The sequence below is a fragment of the Pocillopora damicornis genome, chromosome 2, assembly GCF_964200805.1.
Source record: "Pocillopora damicornis chromosome 2, jaPocDami1.2, whole genome shotgun sequence".
Classification (NCBI taxonomy): Eukaryota; Metazoa; Cnidaria; class Anthozoa; order Scleractinia; family Pocilloporidae; genus Pocillopora; species Pocillopora damicornis.
This window is the reverse complement of record NC_142671.1, coordinates 37,689,254-37,704,253: the sequence shown is the minus strand read 5'-3', so window position 1 is coordinate 37,704,253 and position 15,000 is coordinate 37,689,254. Positions and strand designations below refer to the sequence as shown.

Here is a 15,000-nt window from a genome sequence, read left to right as displayed (position 1 = left end):
TGTATTCCATACTTATATCAATTTCATAAATTATATCGGACAAATGGAATTAAAAACAATTTGTAAAATTTATGCAAAAAAAGTAATTACGATTTGGTAGGAAGTTTCATTTCCTGCATATTACAGTATCTAATTTCCCAATTCACATCATAAAATTAATCAAGAAAGCTCTTTGATATATGCCTAGGAAATCACCGTGTAATAACTAATAAATAATTAAAAAATTCCTATAATTCAATACATTTAACAAATTATTGATAACATCAAGCTTTGAGTTTCCATTAAGATTTGCTTCATAAAAATGCATGGATTTACCATAATTAGACATGCTATAACAGAAAGCCCCCTTAGTGTCATATTGTTACAGTTAAAATGTAATGTAATACATGATGTTTGCGCAAAACATTTCAAGGATTCCAGAAGGATCACTATGAGTATTACCTGGTAAAGCAATTATGAAAAAAGTAACAAAAATTATTTTCCATTTTGGATCCAAATGGCACTTTCAAATTTGTGGATCATTTTTGGAACAACTAAGTGTGTCCTTTTTGTTGGTAAATACTACTTTTTTTCATTCTTACAATTATCATACCACTGATATTAGTGTTAGTATTAAAATGATAATATGAATGAGTGATATCTAAAATTTATGTATTAACTAACAGGCTATTGAAGTTCTTAGCACTGATCAGCTTTCTGGGACAAAACCAAACACTTCAACTCTGGCACAAAGGAAATCTTGGGTCTCAGTGAGTTGTTCATTGCCAAATGTCTCAGTTGGACCACTGTGTCCCCGACAAAGCTCATTATCTAACCAAATGGCATTATCACCCCTGAAAAAATAACAGTGCTTGGTTCAAGGTTATAAAAAGAAACAAACAAACAAACCAACAAGAAAAACTCCACCACATAATTTTTTCTACATCTGCCTTACTCTTGCCCATACCACTTTAGCTGACTTAACCTTCCCTAGTCATAAAACAATTGTCATTACTCACCCTCCCCCAATCATGAGACATTTGTCATCTCCAGCCATAAACAAATCCTTGGTACCTGGGCCCTCCTTCTGTAGTCCTGTCCATAAATATCTAACAGGCCTGGGACTCAGCCTAAAGACAAAACTTTCCCCAGTACCAAAATATGTAAGAGTTCTGGGCCCTGTGGTTCTCTCACTCCAGCTGGATGTGACAAAACCTCCAATGATCTGTGGGATGATAAATACAACAAAATTAATAATAAGCCAATTTGACATCAAGAGAATGTTTGATCTGCTACAGAAACCACATAAATGCCTTCAGAAAGGATTCCATTTCACAGGTAGAAATAAATCTGTAATTGGCTCTGGATGATTTAGGCCATTAAAATGAAGGCATCACAGGAGGCATTATAGCCCAAAGAACAATAAAGTGATCCAGATTTATGCACTTTTCATCACAGTTGATGATTTAACACAAAACTTGACATCTCACCTCACCAACAGTTGATTTGACTAGAAGAACTGTCTCGTCATCACCTTCACTCTTGTTGTATAAAGTTCTTATACTGAAATAAAATAAAACTCTAATTCACAAATTCAATACCTAAAGAGAGGAGGAATCTTTTGAAATATATCACCTAAAAATTGACAGAAAATAATCTTCATTAAACTCTGTATAAGTTAATCTGTGCCTATGACTCCTATATACAACAAAAGAGTTCAGCTTTATGGTATTACACAATACCTGCATCCATCAGTGTCTGTGGTGAACAAGCAAATAGGTCTCTTAATGCGTAACCTGTCTGGTAGCCATGATGACAGTAACTCCCACTGTAAACAAACAGATTAAAGGAATAAGAAATATTTACCCAAAGAGCCCTGAGGGTTTTTAGGAGGTCCTAAAGAGGAAAAATTAGATATTAGTTACTTTTAACATATAAAGGGTTAATTAGCAGCAATATTAACCTCTTGTAATGATAGCAAGTTGGAACCTTTAACTGCAAACACAGTCAGGGTCTGAACTGGTGCCCAGGTCTGCTGAGGAACATCCAACAATCCTTTCTCCAATAAAGTTATATTTTTACTTTTCAGTCTTTCCAGCTGTTTCCTTGAGAGACCTCGAATTCTGAAAGCTGCCTGTAAAAAAACAAAAAAGACAATAAGAAATAAAATTGGGTGAGTAAAAACAAACATTCAAGCTTAGAGAGATAACAGTATCATTTTGGACAGCTCAAGAGAAGGTTGTCCTGAGCTGTCCACTTCTCCATACAAAATCACTAACCTGAAGAAGCTTGTATCCCCTCAAAGGCATAAGTGATGCAAACTGTTTAAACAGATCCTCTAGGTTTCCATTTTCTGATACTTCTGCTTTAAAATGAAAAAGATCTGATCCATTGCAAAGCCATAACTCTAACAACACCCAGCACTTTTTGTGCAATGATTAACTACAAAAGGGCAATGAATATCTCATTAAAAAAATCCTCATACCTTTATTAATTTGCATCAATATAATCAATAACTCAAAGTACCTTCTTGTTCAATAAACTTTGCAAACTGACTGAATACAATCAAACCAACACGCACAAAAACTTTGGGTCCTTGGACAACAAAACTATCAACAATGTAGACCTAAAAAAAGACAAAAAAAATTACACTGAACTAAGTGCTCACAAAAAGACAAATTATTTTATTTAAACTTATTGATGTCATGCAGAAACTTTGACAAAAACAAAACCCTGCACCTACCAGTGTCCAAAAATCAATGTAATGGAACATCCAGATAAGCCAATCAGGAATAAGAATAGTGTTTTTACGCAACTGTTCTCCCTTTGCTGTTTCAATAAATTCCTTGATCTGTTTGTAAGATGGCATCTGTGTTCATAGAATCAACAACAACAACAACAAAAACAACAGGAACAATCATAAATTGTTATGTAGTAGTTTAAACAAGAATTATTTCAAACTGGTTTGATTTTTTTCCTTTGTTTAAGGATTATTGTAATGTATATGAAGCAAAGGAAAAGACTAGGACAGCATTTCTCCCTATAATATTAATACTATATCAAGCAGACAAGTAATGAGAATAATGAAAAATATCAATTAAGGGATTATTAGTTGATTCAATATCAAATTCTCCCAATCTAAATCATAAGAAGTGTAAGGCAGACAATAAGGAGTATCACTAATGAGATCTTGGGAGAGAAAGGGTTAAAAACAATTCAATCTAAACTTCATTTTAAACTATTCATTTTCAACCCTAGGCAATACACAAACAGTACCATTAACCCTTCAACCCCTAAGAGTGACCAGCATCTAATTTCTCCAAACAATATCACCACTAAATCACATATTGATGTCATGAGAATAATGGAAATGATCACCAACTAAAGAAACTCTTGATTGTTAGAAAAATTCTCCTTGTCAGCATATTAGTAAATGTGCAGAGAACAGTGTGGAGAATGTGCATACTGGTGTTAGGGTGTGAAGGGCTAAAACCATATAAAAATCTAAAGAAAATAATTTGTACCAATCTCAACACAAAACTTTTCACATAGTTTTCAAATATTTAAAAAATCATCCAATGGCCTGGTGTAAAAGTTTTAGCAATACCCATTGACAAATCAACTTACAAAATAAGACTTCAAAGAATCTTGAAATGTCTTTGCCATCACAGCAAAGGCCCTCTGACTTTGGTCCAACATAGAGCGGTGAGAATTCACTAAAGCAGACATACAAGTATAACAAAGATTTTCCTCCATGAAATGAAGGAAAAGAGAAGTTAATGGTGGAACCAAAGGAGCAAATTGGATATCAGGGTGCATGTGAGACAAGATATAAAGGACTTTTAGACAGGTCTTCTCTCCATCTGGTGATAATAGGTATGAGGGAACATTTCTGTTGCCACTAAAAATTGTTGAAGGTATACTGGAGGGTACTTGAATACCTGCAAAACAATGGTTACATCATTCATGAACCAATCAGTCAGTCTCAAGACAATGATCTTGGAGTCACATACAGAGACTTTGCTCCTCATAAAATAATGCTGAAAATGTTATCCTTTTACATTTGGTGTGGTTGAGATAAAGTTTGCAAAGGTAGGTTAACCATACTCCATCCCTCTGTCAGTCAGTCAGTTAGTCAATCAGCCAGACAGTTGGTCCGTCAGCCAGCCAGACAGTAAGTTAGGCAGCCAGACAGTCAGCTAGGCAGCCAGACAGACAGTCAGGCAACCTGACAGTCAGCCAGTCAGTCAATGAAACAATCAAAATCTTTGTGTCGGTCAGTCTACAAAAGTTCAAACAAAGAAAGTGTTTGTAAGTGAATTTGACAAACATCACAAGTCTCAAAGTTGAAGATATAAAGAAAAAGACCTTGAAATCTACAGAAAGATCAGTCTTATCTTGTAGGATGCCTGCTTGCATGCAAGAGGTCAAAATTACGTTTCTCCACTGTGACTCTGAACATCATGTCTCTGGTTACTGCTGCTTTTTTTTTTTTTTTTTTTTGACCCTGCCCACAATCATTAATTTTCACTGTAACACAGTAATGTTGAGACATAATGACTGATAGCTCACCTATGTCATCAATCATTTCTTCATAATAGTGAGGAGAGTTAAAAATGATGTCAGCTCCACCGCTAGAATCCTTCCACAGCTCAGCTCTGAGTTTGGGAAGGACACCTTGTCTAACTAGTTTCTTTAACTGCATGGTTTCCTCGTGCTCTGGATGCTGTATCCACCTTTGTAAGGCTTCTTTAAATTCATCCTCAGAATATCTTGCTTTTGGTAAGTAGAGTTTGGAGACAGAAGTTCTTGAATCTTGTCTAGATGTTTTTCTCGATCTTGATAATTTTCTGGATCCTTTGGACGTTTTGGAGTCCTCTCTATGCAGTTTTATATCTGAAGAAGAACTCTCTACCCAGTGCGAGAAGAACGTACCGCTTATCTCGATTAATTCCATTATTTACACGCAGCTATACGGCTGATGTCTACTGATGATTAACAAGTGCTCACAAGGAGTAACTGACGCATTTAGAACCATCAGTTGTACACGCGTCTTTCACGATACACACAATACGCTTCTGCAGTCCAAATCATGAGATCGCTTTTTGATAAATCAAGATATATTTAGAACCCTGTCTTCGAACATTTAGTCATTACGAGAAATCAATGCCGTCAATCGCTTCTCACTAATTCCGTGTAATTTCTTATTTCATCATATTTCTCGGAACGACTGCGCACGATAGAGGTAATCAAAGGTCACGATGATTAAATATCTAGTTTCTTCACAGATGACGTGACATGTAACACTAGAAACGGGGAAAAATGAGGAAAACCTTTAACTTAAAGGCCACCGGACAAAGTCTGTTATGTTCTCCATATTGACACAGGTATTTTTAGTTTGGATTAACCAAATATGGAACCTTCGGTCCCAGTCTTAGTTAACGTGGTACTTCTTTCACTGTCGCTACCATTCTTGGTTAGCTGATACCTTCACTTGAGGTTGAAACCGAAGTAATTATGGATGTTCCAACGTTGATGCATAACCTAAAGGAGGAAGTAACTTGTTCTGTATGTATGCAGTTATATACAGATCCCAAACAGCTGCCTTGTCTACATACATTTTGCCTACAATGTCTTAACAATGTTGCTCGAACAAGCAAACGAAATGGCATGATAAGATGTCCTCTTTGCCAACGTGAAGTAGCTGTGCCTGATTGTGGTACAATGGAGTCTTTACCAGACTGTTTTTATCAGAAAAAATCTTCTGGATATTTTGGCCATCAAGAAGTGCGGCAATGCTAAAGTGACTTGCGGTAACTGTGGTGAGAAAAACGAGAAAGTGTCTTATTGCTTCCATTGTGGGGAGTTTTGGTGCAGTGTTTGTCTAAGTGGCATAATATCATTCGTGCGAACAAGGATCATCGTGTTCTCTCATTAAAGGATTTCGAAGACAAAGACTTCGAAGATGTTCTTAAACGACCGGCTTTCTGCTTGAAGGAACTCCACGAGCGACAAGTGCTGAAATTTTTCTGTAAAATGTGCAACGTCCCCGTTTGTCAAACTTGTGTCATAGTCGACCATGTCGGTCATAATGTTGAACATTTGGAGTTAACGGCGAAAGCTGCCAAGGAAAATATCATGATTCAATTAGATTTGGCTAAAAGTGCTGGTAAAACTCACACATATCTCAAAGAAGAGATGAACGAAATAGAAAATTGCACTAAAGCCACCGTTGAAAAAATAAGAAATACAACCCAGTCAATTATTGGTAAACTTCAACAGTTTGAGCAAAAACTCACTTCAGAAGTTGAAGATAAGGGCAAGGCAGCACTTGAAAAACTTTCAGTAAGAAGTACAGCATATCAGGCACAGTTGACCAAATATGAAGAAACCATATCACAGATTGAACACTTGGTTAACAGAGGTACTGCAGCAGAAGTCGTGCAGTTGCAATCCCATGTCAGTAAGTCCCTTCATGAATTGAAGATTGAACCCCCATGTAGAAATGAAGGTGAGGAAAGGTTAATTTTGGACTTCATTCCAAACCACTCTTTTCTTGAAAAGATTGATGATCTTGGAAGTACAGCACTGGGTACTCTGTTGTGTAGTGCAACTGTGGCAAGTAAGTGTACTGTAACTGCAAAACGTACAGCTATGGTTGCTGAAGAGACAAAGATTGAGATTGTCTCAAGGAATTCATGTGGGGATCAGTGTTACAGCTCAAATGACAGCATTTCCTCAAAATTTTCCCTTGTGGAAACAAACTGTTCACGTGACTTTGTGTGGGAAACAGACTGTTCACGTGACTTTGTGTGGAAAACAGTGGATGAGAAGAATGGAAAGTATATAATTTCCTTTTACAGTAATTTGTTGGGAAAGGTCAGGGCTCAGTTCACAATAAATGGAGAACCTATAAAGCAGACTTTACTTCTTAACATAAAGGGGAGAACTTATGCATCTGTGGATGTGATTCATTCAGACTTTTATAACCCATGGGGAGTTGCTGTTAATACCTCAGATGACATTTACGTTACTGACTTGAACAATAAAAAAGTGCAGATTTTGAGAGATCATGAGCCTTTTTCAAGAACCTTTGCACGTGGTGTGTTTTATTCTCCTTCTGGAATATGCACTGATTCTTCAGGAAGGATCTATGTCACAGACAGAGGTTTAAACAGAATACTTCTGTTCAATTCCAAACATGAATTATGCAAAAAGATTGGAGATGAGGGAGGACTGAAAGAACCACGTGGGATATCACTAGATCCTGAGGGAAACATTATTATCTGCAATTCAGGAAAAAGTTGTGTCCAACTGCTTTCCTCTGAAGGGAACCTTCTCCTAACCTATGATGGTAGAGCTTGTGGACTTCAATTACCATTTGACTGCACTTTCCATGAAAACAATGTATATGTGTCTGATTTCAAAGGCCATAGTATCAAAGTTTTTAATGACGTTGGAGAGTTTTTATTTCAATTCGGTGAAGAGGGATCTGGGAATGGCCAGTTTAAATCACCAACAGGACTAGCAGTGGACAAAGCAGGAAATCTCTTAGTTTGTGATGACTACAACCACAGAGTGCAAGTTTTTACCAAAGATGGAAGGTTCCTATCAAAGTTTGGATGTTATGGAAATGAAATGGGACAGCTGAATAAGCCAACGGGCTTGGCAGTCTGTTGGAATGGTGACATTGTTGTTGCAGAATTTGGAAATAATCGTCTCCAATATTTTAGAAACTAGCTGGTTCTCTGGATGGAAATATTCCTAGCAAGGTCTTCATGCTAAATTTCTTAAAAGATTCAAATAAAAGTTAATTCTAATAATCAAAAGTCATGCTGGTAACTTGCCATTGTCCCAAATAGAAAATTCTAATCACTCAACAGATATATTACAATTGCAACTATACTCGGTGAATTTTTTTTCAGTGGAGTTTTGCTCAGAAGCAAATGGAATGGTGTTTCTGTATTTTGAAAAAAATCTGGATAAAACCAGAGTTAAAAGCTTATTCCAGTCACATTTAGTAAATTTACATCTACCACTTTTTCTTTTGATCTTGTTTCGAGGTTTGTCTCTTATGATTGTCTGAATGAAATCTATAAACTATGCTGTAAAATCACCCCATGAAGAATTCTTTGGGCTAGTTTGCCTCAGATAGTATTATACTAAAGCCAAAGGAAACACCAGAATTAATCTGCATACTTTTAGCATTTCACACTTTTGAGTTTTAAAAATATTCCGAATTTGCTTCTGTTTCCCAGATAAAGCATTACAAAGTAGCTGTGGAGTTACTTATATTTACATTCCATACCCACTAAGTTTGAAAGGGACTTCTAGGTCTAACAAAGTGTGTTTAATGCAGCCCTTGAAATGTTTACTGTGTCAGCTTCTCTTTATTTGCAACTTTCCTTTTTCGCATTCTATTATATTCAAAGTTCTTTCATTCAGGTTTAACTATTATGTACAGTTGTTTACTGAGGAGTATGGCTTCTCTCCAGAAATGCAGTTGGATTTAGCTCTTAACTATTAGTTAATTGAATTTTAACCTACTGAGCAATGTATTTACAGACTATCTTTTTCAAGTGATATGAACAGACTCCAAAATTTGTAATACTAGATTTGTTCTGCTATCTTGGTTGTAGCTTTCCAATCTTAGCAGCCAACGCTGTCTCTCTTTCCTTGAGCCGTACCTCAACTTCAGCCTTATGTAACAAAGGAAAAAAAACTGATTAATAATACTTTCATGAGACAAGGACTTCTTTCTCCTTTAAGAGGATTTAAAAACACCTTTGAGTTGTGTTGTGTTTCTGAGAGGGAAACTTGAGGGAAGTATCTTGCCTTTAAACATATTAACAAGTGACTCTGGCTGAGATTGAAGAAACTACTCTGTAAATAAAAATTAATCCTTCACTCAATGTATTGTTCAAGTCTGACTGTGGTTGTTCAACAAGGCTCAGCTATAATAACCACCTGAAAATTTCCCAACACTTCATCAGCTACTTTCTTCACAATATTCTTGACCTGGGCGGGTTCTATGGATGATAAAATGTTCTCTGCAGTTTGATCCTTGGAGTGGGCAACATTATCTGAATGAGCTACAAACAATTCAAAAGAAAACTAATTGAACATGACATGGAAGTATTACAACAGGACTGTAACTAAAGAAAAATGAAAGAAATAAAAATTGTGATAAAAATAAGTATTTTTTCCTTAAGAAAGGTTACATTAGCTCAAACAGTATTCTTTAAGGACTTTAAGAGTATACCAGAGTGATGAGGTGTAATGTGCAGTTTCCAAGAACAAGAAATTACATGTACCTTCTTCTCCTGATTGTTCCTTTTCTCCCTACAAACACACAGGTAAGATTAGGTAGCCAACATCAAAATAGCTTTTGAAATCAAGTCTAATGAGCCCAATCTGTTGAAGTTTGTCAATATTTGTGACCTCATAGATGTGCATGGTTATCATAATGATGAAATGTAAAAATCGACTCACAAAGAATGTCTTTTCAGTGCTATATCATTTTAAAATTAAGTAACACAGTCATTTCCATAGTAGAAAAGTTGATGAAAAGAAGGGCAAGTGTGAGGTACAAGGGTGCCAACAAAGGGGAGGCAAACCAAGGGGAGGCCAACAAAGGGGAGGCCAACAAAGGGGAGGCAAACAAAACCCCAATATGCTTATTTTCCTCTCTCATTAGACCTTGAACTCTACTCTATGTTCCTGCTTAATGTCCAATTTGTTTCACAAAGTGAACAGTCTAAAAAAAAACAGAGGGCAACGAGCAAATTCATTTGAAGTCACCCTTCATTAAATGCAAAATTAAACTGATCAAAAGCTGGTCTAATTTGCCCAGTTTATATATTTATATCAATTCTGTTAATGCTAGGGCAATGCTTACTTCTGTCTGTTCTTCTGGTTGGGGTGACTGTGGTGGTGTCATCACATGTTCCCTCCACATTTCCTCAGTCATGCCTTCATCTAATGGAGGTGGAAATGGAATGCTAGCCAGTGGAGGAACTTCAACTTCCAACTGTGCAAAAAATATGGGATTGCCACTTAATTTTTTTTCCTTAATTCTGGAGAAGTGATTGAAAATGTACATGCACTGTACTTTAACAAAACAATTTTAAACCTAAGAATAATTCATTAATACTAAAGTACAAACCTCAGATATGACGACTTCCTCTTGTGGCTCCTGAGTAAAAAGAAACTGGTACAACTTGTAATGCTGGAACAAACTACAAAAGATCAACAATTATAGTTTTATCCAATCACATTGAGAGCTGAAAGTCAATAGGAGTTCCTGTGTGATTGCTTTATTATAAAAAACCCTTCATTATATTGGATTCCATTTTCTTGAATGGATTAAACATCTTGAAAGAGGATAAACTCATATACTTTTACCTTTTAATATTTGACGAAAAAAGCTCTATCCTTGTTATATTTAGATTCCCAAAACTTTAATGTTTCCGTTCTTTAAATTGAATTTTACAGCTTACAAGTCACCATGACCAAGTCTTCCTAAAGTGCTATCCTTGATTATTTATCAATGCAATCTTCATTATTATCATTAACATATAATCTATAATGATCCTTTGTTTTGCCTAAAATTGTTCCCACTCACATTAACAGAAGACATTATCTCCACAAAATTAAATGTAATGCAAAATTTACCTGTCAGTAAAGTAATCAGTTATGAGCTTTGCCTGATTTACATCAAAACATTCCAGACCCCCATTTAGTGGACAGTTTTCAACTCCAATCCCTGCCAGAAGTGACTTGAACTTTTGTATACTGTCAACCAATGAAAATTGTTTTTCTGAGAAGAAAAAAAAATTGTTAAGTCCTACAATTAAGTAGTTGTTTCAACAGTAACTAGTGAACAACTAGCTGAATTGCTGCCAGGGGCATCCACTACTATCAATGATGTGATTATTACCTTTAATATTGTCTAGCATTTCCTTCAAAAGAGTGAAAAATGCAGATATTTGCTGAAGGGTGAAATTCTGTTCTTTTGTAAACCTACATAATATCATTGTCAAGGTAAAACTAAGCAAGGAGTGGTCTTATCAATTAAAACCTCAGTCTGTTGCACATTGATACTACAAATTATCAAATTATTTTTAATTACAATACAGGGAAGAATCATCTTACAGTCTGTCATCTGTCTGTCATCATAAATTGAATAAACTCTTTTATCACAAACAATCACCTCTCATCTAATCTCTCTGCAATGATGTGGACAAAACCAAAAAAAAAAACAACAGACCACAATAATTTGATGGGTTGGTTCATTTAATCCTTCAACTCCCAAGAACTGTTTACTAATTCTCCCTTCCAGCTACTTCAAATTTCCTTGTAAATTACTCACAAGAATATGGTGTTAGATATAGATAACAATTTCTACCTGATAAATTTGAGTATACTCATCGCCTGTTTATTGGATAATGCATGGATATTATAGGGAGAAGTTACAACTTTATCACTTCAGGGAGTTAAAGGGTTAAATGAATAATGTTTCTGTTAAAAATTTCCCAACATTTTGATATTCACATCTTCTGAAGAAATCTACTTTGATTTTTGTCTTTGATTCCGATTTTAGTAAAAAGTGATTTTTCTTTTTACAAAGGATACCAAAACCCTGCAACATAGTAATCCAGTACACAGGCCTCTGGTAGAGAGATGTGATAATTTTCAATGGACAGCACTTCTGCAAGTTTCCTGAGGTCATAACAGAATAATATATGTCAATCAGTACATACAGAAGTTAAACGAATTGTTACTATCTTAAATGGTGGGGTGCAAAGTCTATTGACAGTGGACAAATTCGTTTGATTGCACAAAATGTTTACAAATTTGTTTATGCCATGTTTAGAACTTATTTTCATTTTTGTCAAAACTGAAGTTTGTTCTCTTGTTAATGTGCTAATGAAAAAGCAATCCAGGTCTATCCGTCAGGCATGAAAATTTTACAGAAAATTGACTTCCTAATCTACATTTACCCAACTGTAGTGTGAATAAATTTAAGTTTGGTTCATTAGAAATCGACTTACACTTCCAATTCAAGGACAGTAAGTTCCTTCAGAGACTGAGTCTGTTCTTCTGAAAGGACCTTCCATGCTAGTGACTCTTTCTCCTCTTCCTCCTTCAATAAGAAGAACACGAAAGTTAACTCAAGTCATACTAATGAACACCAGCACTAGCACAAAGAGATCAATTCAGGTCTCGCGTTACTTTTCAAACAATTAATTGACATCTATTCAGAAATAATGCACAATCACATAGAAATAGTGCACGATTAATTTGAATTTAAATTCATTAAATGACGCTTCAGACCTGGATTCTTACTGCAACATTCAAAACATGAACAAAATGCTGCTTCCATAAAACGTTAAGTTGAAAATCATTCTTTGCACTACATCTAAGTAACGATAACGACCTTTTTAGAACAATGTCGCCTTAAAACTCTTCCCGTATAACTTTGCCATAAAGACCAAATAAAAATCCTGAACTCATACGAAGTCGCAGTACAGAGAGAAATACAATAAGATGATCACAACAAAGTTAAAAGTACTGTAAACATCAGCTGAAGTCGAAAAGTTTTGCAAAACAAAACAACGCATTGTCTATCCAGATCTACATATAAAGACATGAAAATAACAAAAACACTAACAGATTGGCCTTTGTTTCGATTTGTTGCCGAGTCCCGTTTCGCTGCAGATTTCTTCCTTTCTCTCTCCGAAGATTTTATTCGAATGGCCGATCTAGACTTCTTCTCCGCCATCTTTGAATACGGCCTTACTCCTGGGTGACACTCGTTGCTATGCAACTGACCTACAATCTCCGTGCAGGTCGTAGGACTGGGGGAGGGGGGGGAGGGGAGGGGAAGGAGTAATTAGCATTTTAGTAAACACAGGATGCACTACATTTCGCAAGAAATCGATTTAAAAAGCTGGATTAAAATTCTAGTTACTCTATACCAAGCATACAACATGACTTTTGCAAAATACTTGCTTTCGTATGACAGGAAACGACCAAACCTTTAGAGGTCAATATCGTAGTTACTACCGTTATTACCTTAATGGCGAGTTCGCTTCTTTTGCGTGAAACTTTTGGAGGGGTTTTACCGCGCTTTAAGCGGTGTGGAACGTCTAAATTTTCCATACCTTCTCTAAAAATCAAATTTGATTATCATGCATCTTAAAAACTATATACTTGGAACTTCTAGACTTTGCGGCTCTGTAAATTCCGAACGGTACTGTAAGGATTGACTTGGCAATACTTTTTGTGTACGATAATTTTGAGCCACTGAATAGCTCAAGATCAAAGGCATAATAACTCTGATACGTCGTCCAATAAACGACCGTTTGGATGAGAAGCTAATTAGCCGGTAATAAGAGACTTCAAAATGCCGACAGTCTTTAGAGACCATTCAGTTGTTTGCAAGATAACGGACGAAATCTCTTCTAATTATTTTCGGCAATTTTGAATAAGATTTAGGAGCTTGTTAAGTTTGTGAAAGTTAATTAAAATTGGTTGCGAATTCCTAGTTGGATCCTTACCCCCACCCCTCCCCCGTCATAAATTTATTGCACCCAAATCACGTACAAGGTGGGGTGGGGGTAGAGACGTCTCGAGAGGCCAATGAAAATAATTATTCGTTCCTTGGTTTTGTAATTCAATTTCATACTGTGTTTTTTTATGCAGTTATCTCCCCCACTGCCGAACCAAAGTGCTCTAAAAACTGAGATAATTCTATTACTGGTCTTTTGATACGCTGTGGTAACTTTCTTTCTTTATTCATCAAAATAGGCAGGAGAACTTAGAGGCGCGGTATCCTATAGAAAGTATTACCCTTCCAATCATGAGTAATCTACTATCGACAAGCCACATCGCCCACTATTGCACCCATATGCAAACCAATCTCATTTGATTATTTTGATATTTTAATAATTGCCATGGTAACACCCAAAGACTTTCTAATTCCTTTCTAAGACCGAAAATATAACACATCGCTTACTAGTAATTTACACCAGTTCTGAGTTTAGGATTCAAAGCGTGCAAAGGAAAGTGATCAAGAGAAGCTGATGAACTGAATTAATATGGAAACATGCTGAGCAAGTTGAAGGAAGGTTTCAAGGGGAATGTGATGACGGGAGAGCCTATCGTTTGTAAGATTCCGTTGACATTTCAAAGGCTTGTGCTCAACTTCATCCCTAAGTTTAGGGATGTTTTTTCCCAAAGAGGGATGTAGCACTGTCATCAAGTGAGTTAAGTATCATAATAAACTTATAAAACCGTTGTGATTCCCCCAGCTTCTGTCCACATCTACCTCACAAAGGAGTAACTACTGTCCTCTCTCACGTCGCCGAGGTCTCTCAGTACATGTACTGTGTTTGGAAAACATACACAAACATGGCAAAGAAGCCAAGCCAACTACTCGAACATTGGAATACAATTCAGTAATCTGTGCCATCAAGTGAATGACGTTGAGTGTCATGATGAGCACTTGGCTACCCTTGATCGACTCTACTCGAGTAATTTACATTACCCTCAACAAACCTCTTGACTTACTTTTTTCACCACAATTTCCGGTGTGGGTGCTGGAACTGGCACTAAGCGTTTTTTCAAAATACCAGTCGCTTTTTTGGACCTTTTATAGTTTCTATGATATTCCATGTTAATAACAATGTGGATGCTTTCACAATGCGCTACGAGTTGAATATGGTTGTACTTTTTAGTTTCATTTAAGCGTCTAATTAACCCAAACAAAAGAAATATTGACAGGTTTCAAGAACAGATTACTTTGATAAAGCGTTGCATTGTGTTTTAAACAAGCAAAGCTGTGATTTGAAAGGTTTTAATGACTGACTAGTTGATCCATCTTCACGTCGTTGTAAATTACCCCAACGCTAATAAAACCTCTTATCGATTGTAATAAACAACTATCTAACAAGTGTTTTGGAAGCTTCCTTTAATATGTCGGTAGTTCATATCATCTTTGTTTCGTTAAATTGAAAA

At 36.1% G+C, this 15,000-nt stretch overlaps 3 protein-coding genes across 6 annotated transcripts in view; 1 reads left to right on the top strand and 2 right to left on the bottom strand.

The window, feature by feature from the left end:
• Positions 1–5,299, bottom strand: part of LOC113684050 (TBC1 domain family member 24) — a 6,087-nt gene extending 788 nt beyond the window's left edge. Inside the window, exons 1-10 of one of the 2 annotated variants that reach the window (XM_027201347.2) lie at positions 4,552–5,299; positions 3,607–3,920; positions 2,723–2,848; positions 2,506–2,605; positions 2,259–2,344; positions 1,943–2,113; positions 1,722–1,807; positions 1,470–1,542; positions 999–1,204; positions 1–833 (exon numbers count right to left, since the gene is read on the bottom strand). The exon at positions 1–833 is cut by the window's left edge and continues 788 nt beyond it. In XM_027201347.2, coding sequence (XP_027057148.2) covers positions 689–833; positions 999–1,204; positions 1,470–1,542; positions 1,722–1,807; positions 1,943–2,113; positions 2,259–2,344; positions 2,506–2,605; positions 2,723–2,848; positions 3,607–3,920; positions 4,552–4,936 — 1,692 coding nt within the window. In that variant the 5' untranslated portion in view covers positions 4,937–5,299 and the 3' untranslated portion in view covers positions 1–688. The remainder of the gene's footprint in view (positions 834–998; positions 1,205–1,469; positions 1,543–1,721; positions 1,808–1,942; positions 2,114–2,258; positions 2,345–2,505; positions 2,606–2,722; positions 2,849–3,606; positions 3,921–4,551) is intronic. The other variant, XM_027201349.2, reaches the window with a different exon arrangement.
• Positions 5,300–5,496: 197 nt separating this feature from the next.
• Positions 5,497–7,808, top strand: LOC113684049 (E3 ubiquitin-protein ligase TRIM71). The gene is given in 3 exon segments (XM_027201346.2): positions 5,497–5,730; positions 5,732–5,867; positions 5,870–7,808. Coding segments are annotated over 3 exon segments (2,220 nt in total). The 3' UTR covers positions 7,720–7,808.
• A 516-nt stretch (positions 7,809–8,324) lies between these two features.
• The window catches only part of LOC113684051 (ciliary-associated calcium-binding coiled-coil protein 1), a 7,919-nt gene continuing 1,243 nt past the window's right edge, over positions 8,325–15,000 (bottom strand). Inside the window, exons 1-10 of one of the 3 annotated variants that reach the window (XM_089195953.1) lie at positions 14,554–14,684; positions 12,033–12,124; positions 11,614–11,700; positions 10,919–11,001; positions 10,654–10,798; positions 10,145–10,217; positions 9,878–10,009; positions 9,294–9,321; positions 8,947–9,071; positions 8,325–8,678 (exon numbers count right to left, since the gene is read on the bottom strand). In XM_089195953.1, coding sequence (XP_089052079.1) covers positions 8,604–8,678; positions 8,947–9,071; positions 9,294–9,321; positions 9,878–10,009; positions 10,145–10,217; positions 10,654–10,798; positions 10,919–11,001; positions 11,614–11,700; positions 12,033–12,124; positions 14,554–14,658 — 945 coding nt within the window. In that variant the 5' untranslated portion in view covers positions 14,659–14,684 and the 3' untranslated portion in view covers positions 8,325–8,603. Of the gene's footprint in view, positions 8,679–8,946; positions 9,072–9,293; positions 9,322–9,877; positions 10,010–10,144; positions 10,218–10,653; positions 10,799–10,918; positions 11,002–11,613; positions 11,701–12,032; positions 12,125–12,652; positions 12,805–14,553; positions 14,685–15,000 lie in introns of those variants that run through there. The other 2 variants (XM_089195952.1, XM_027201350.2) reach the window with 2 other exon arrangements.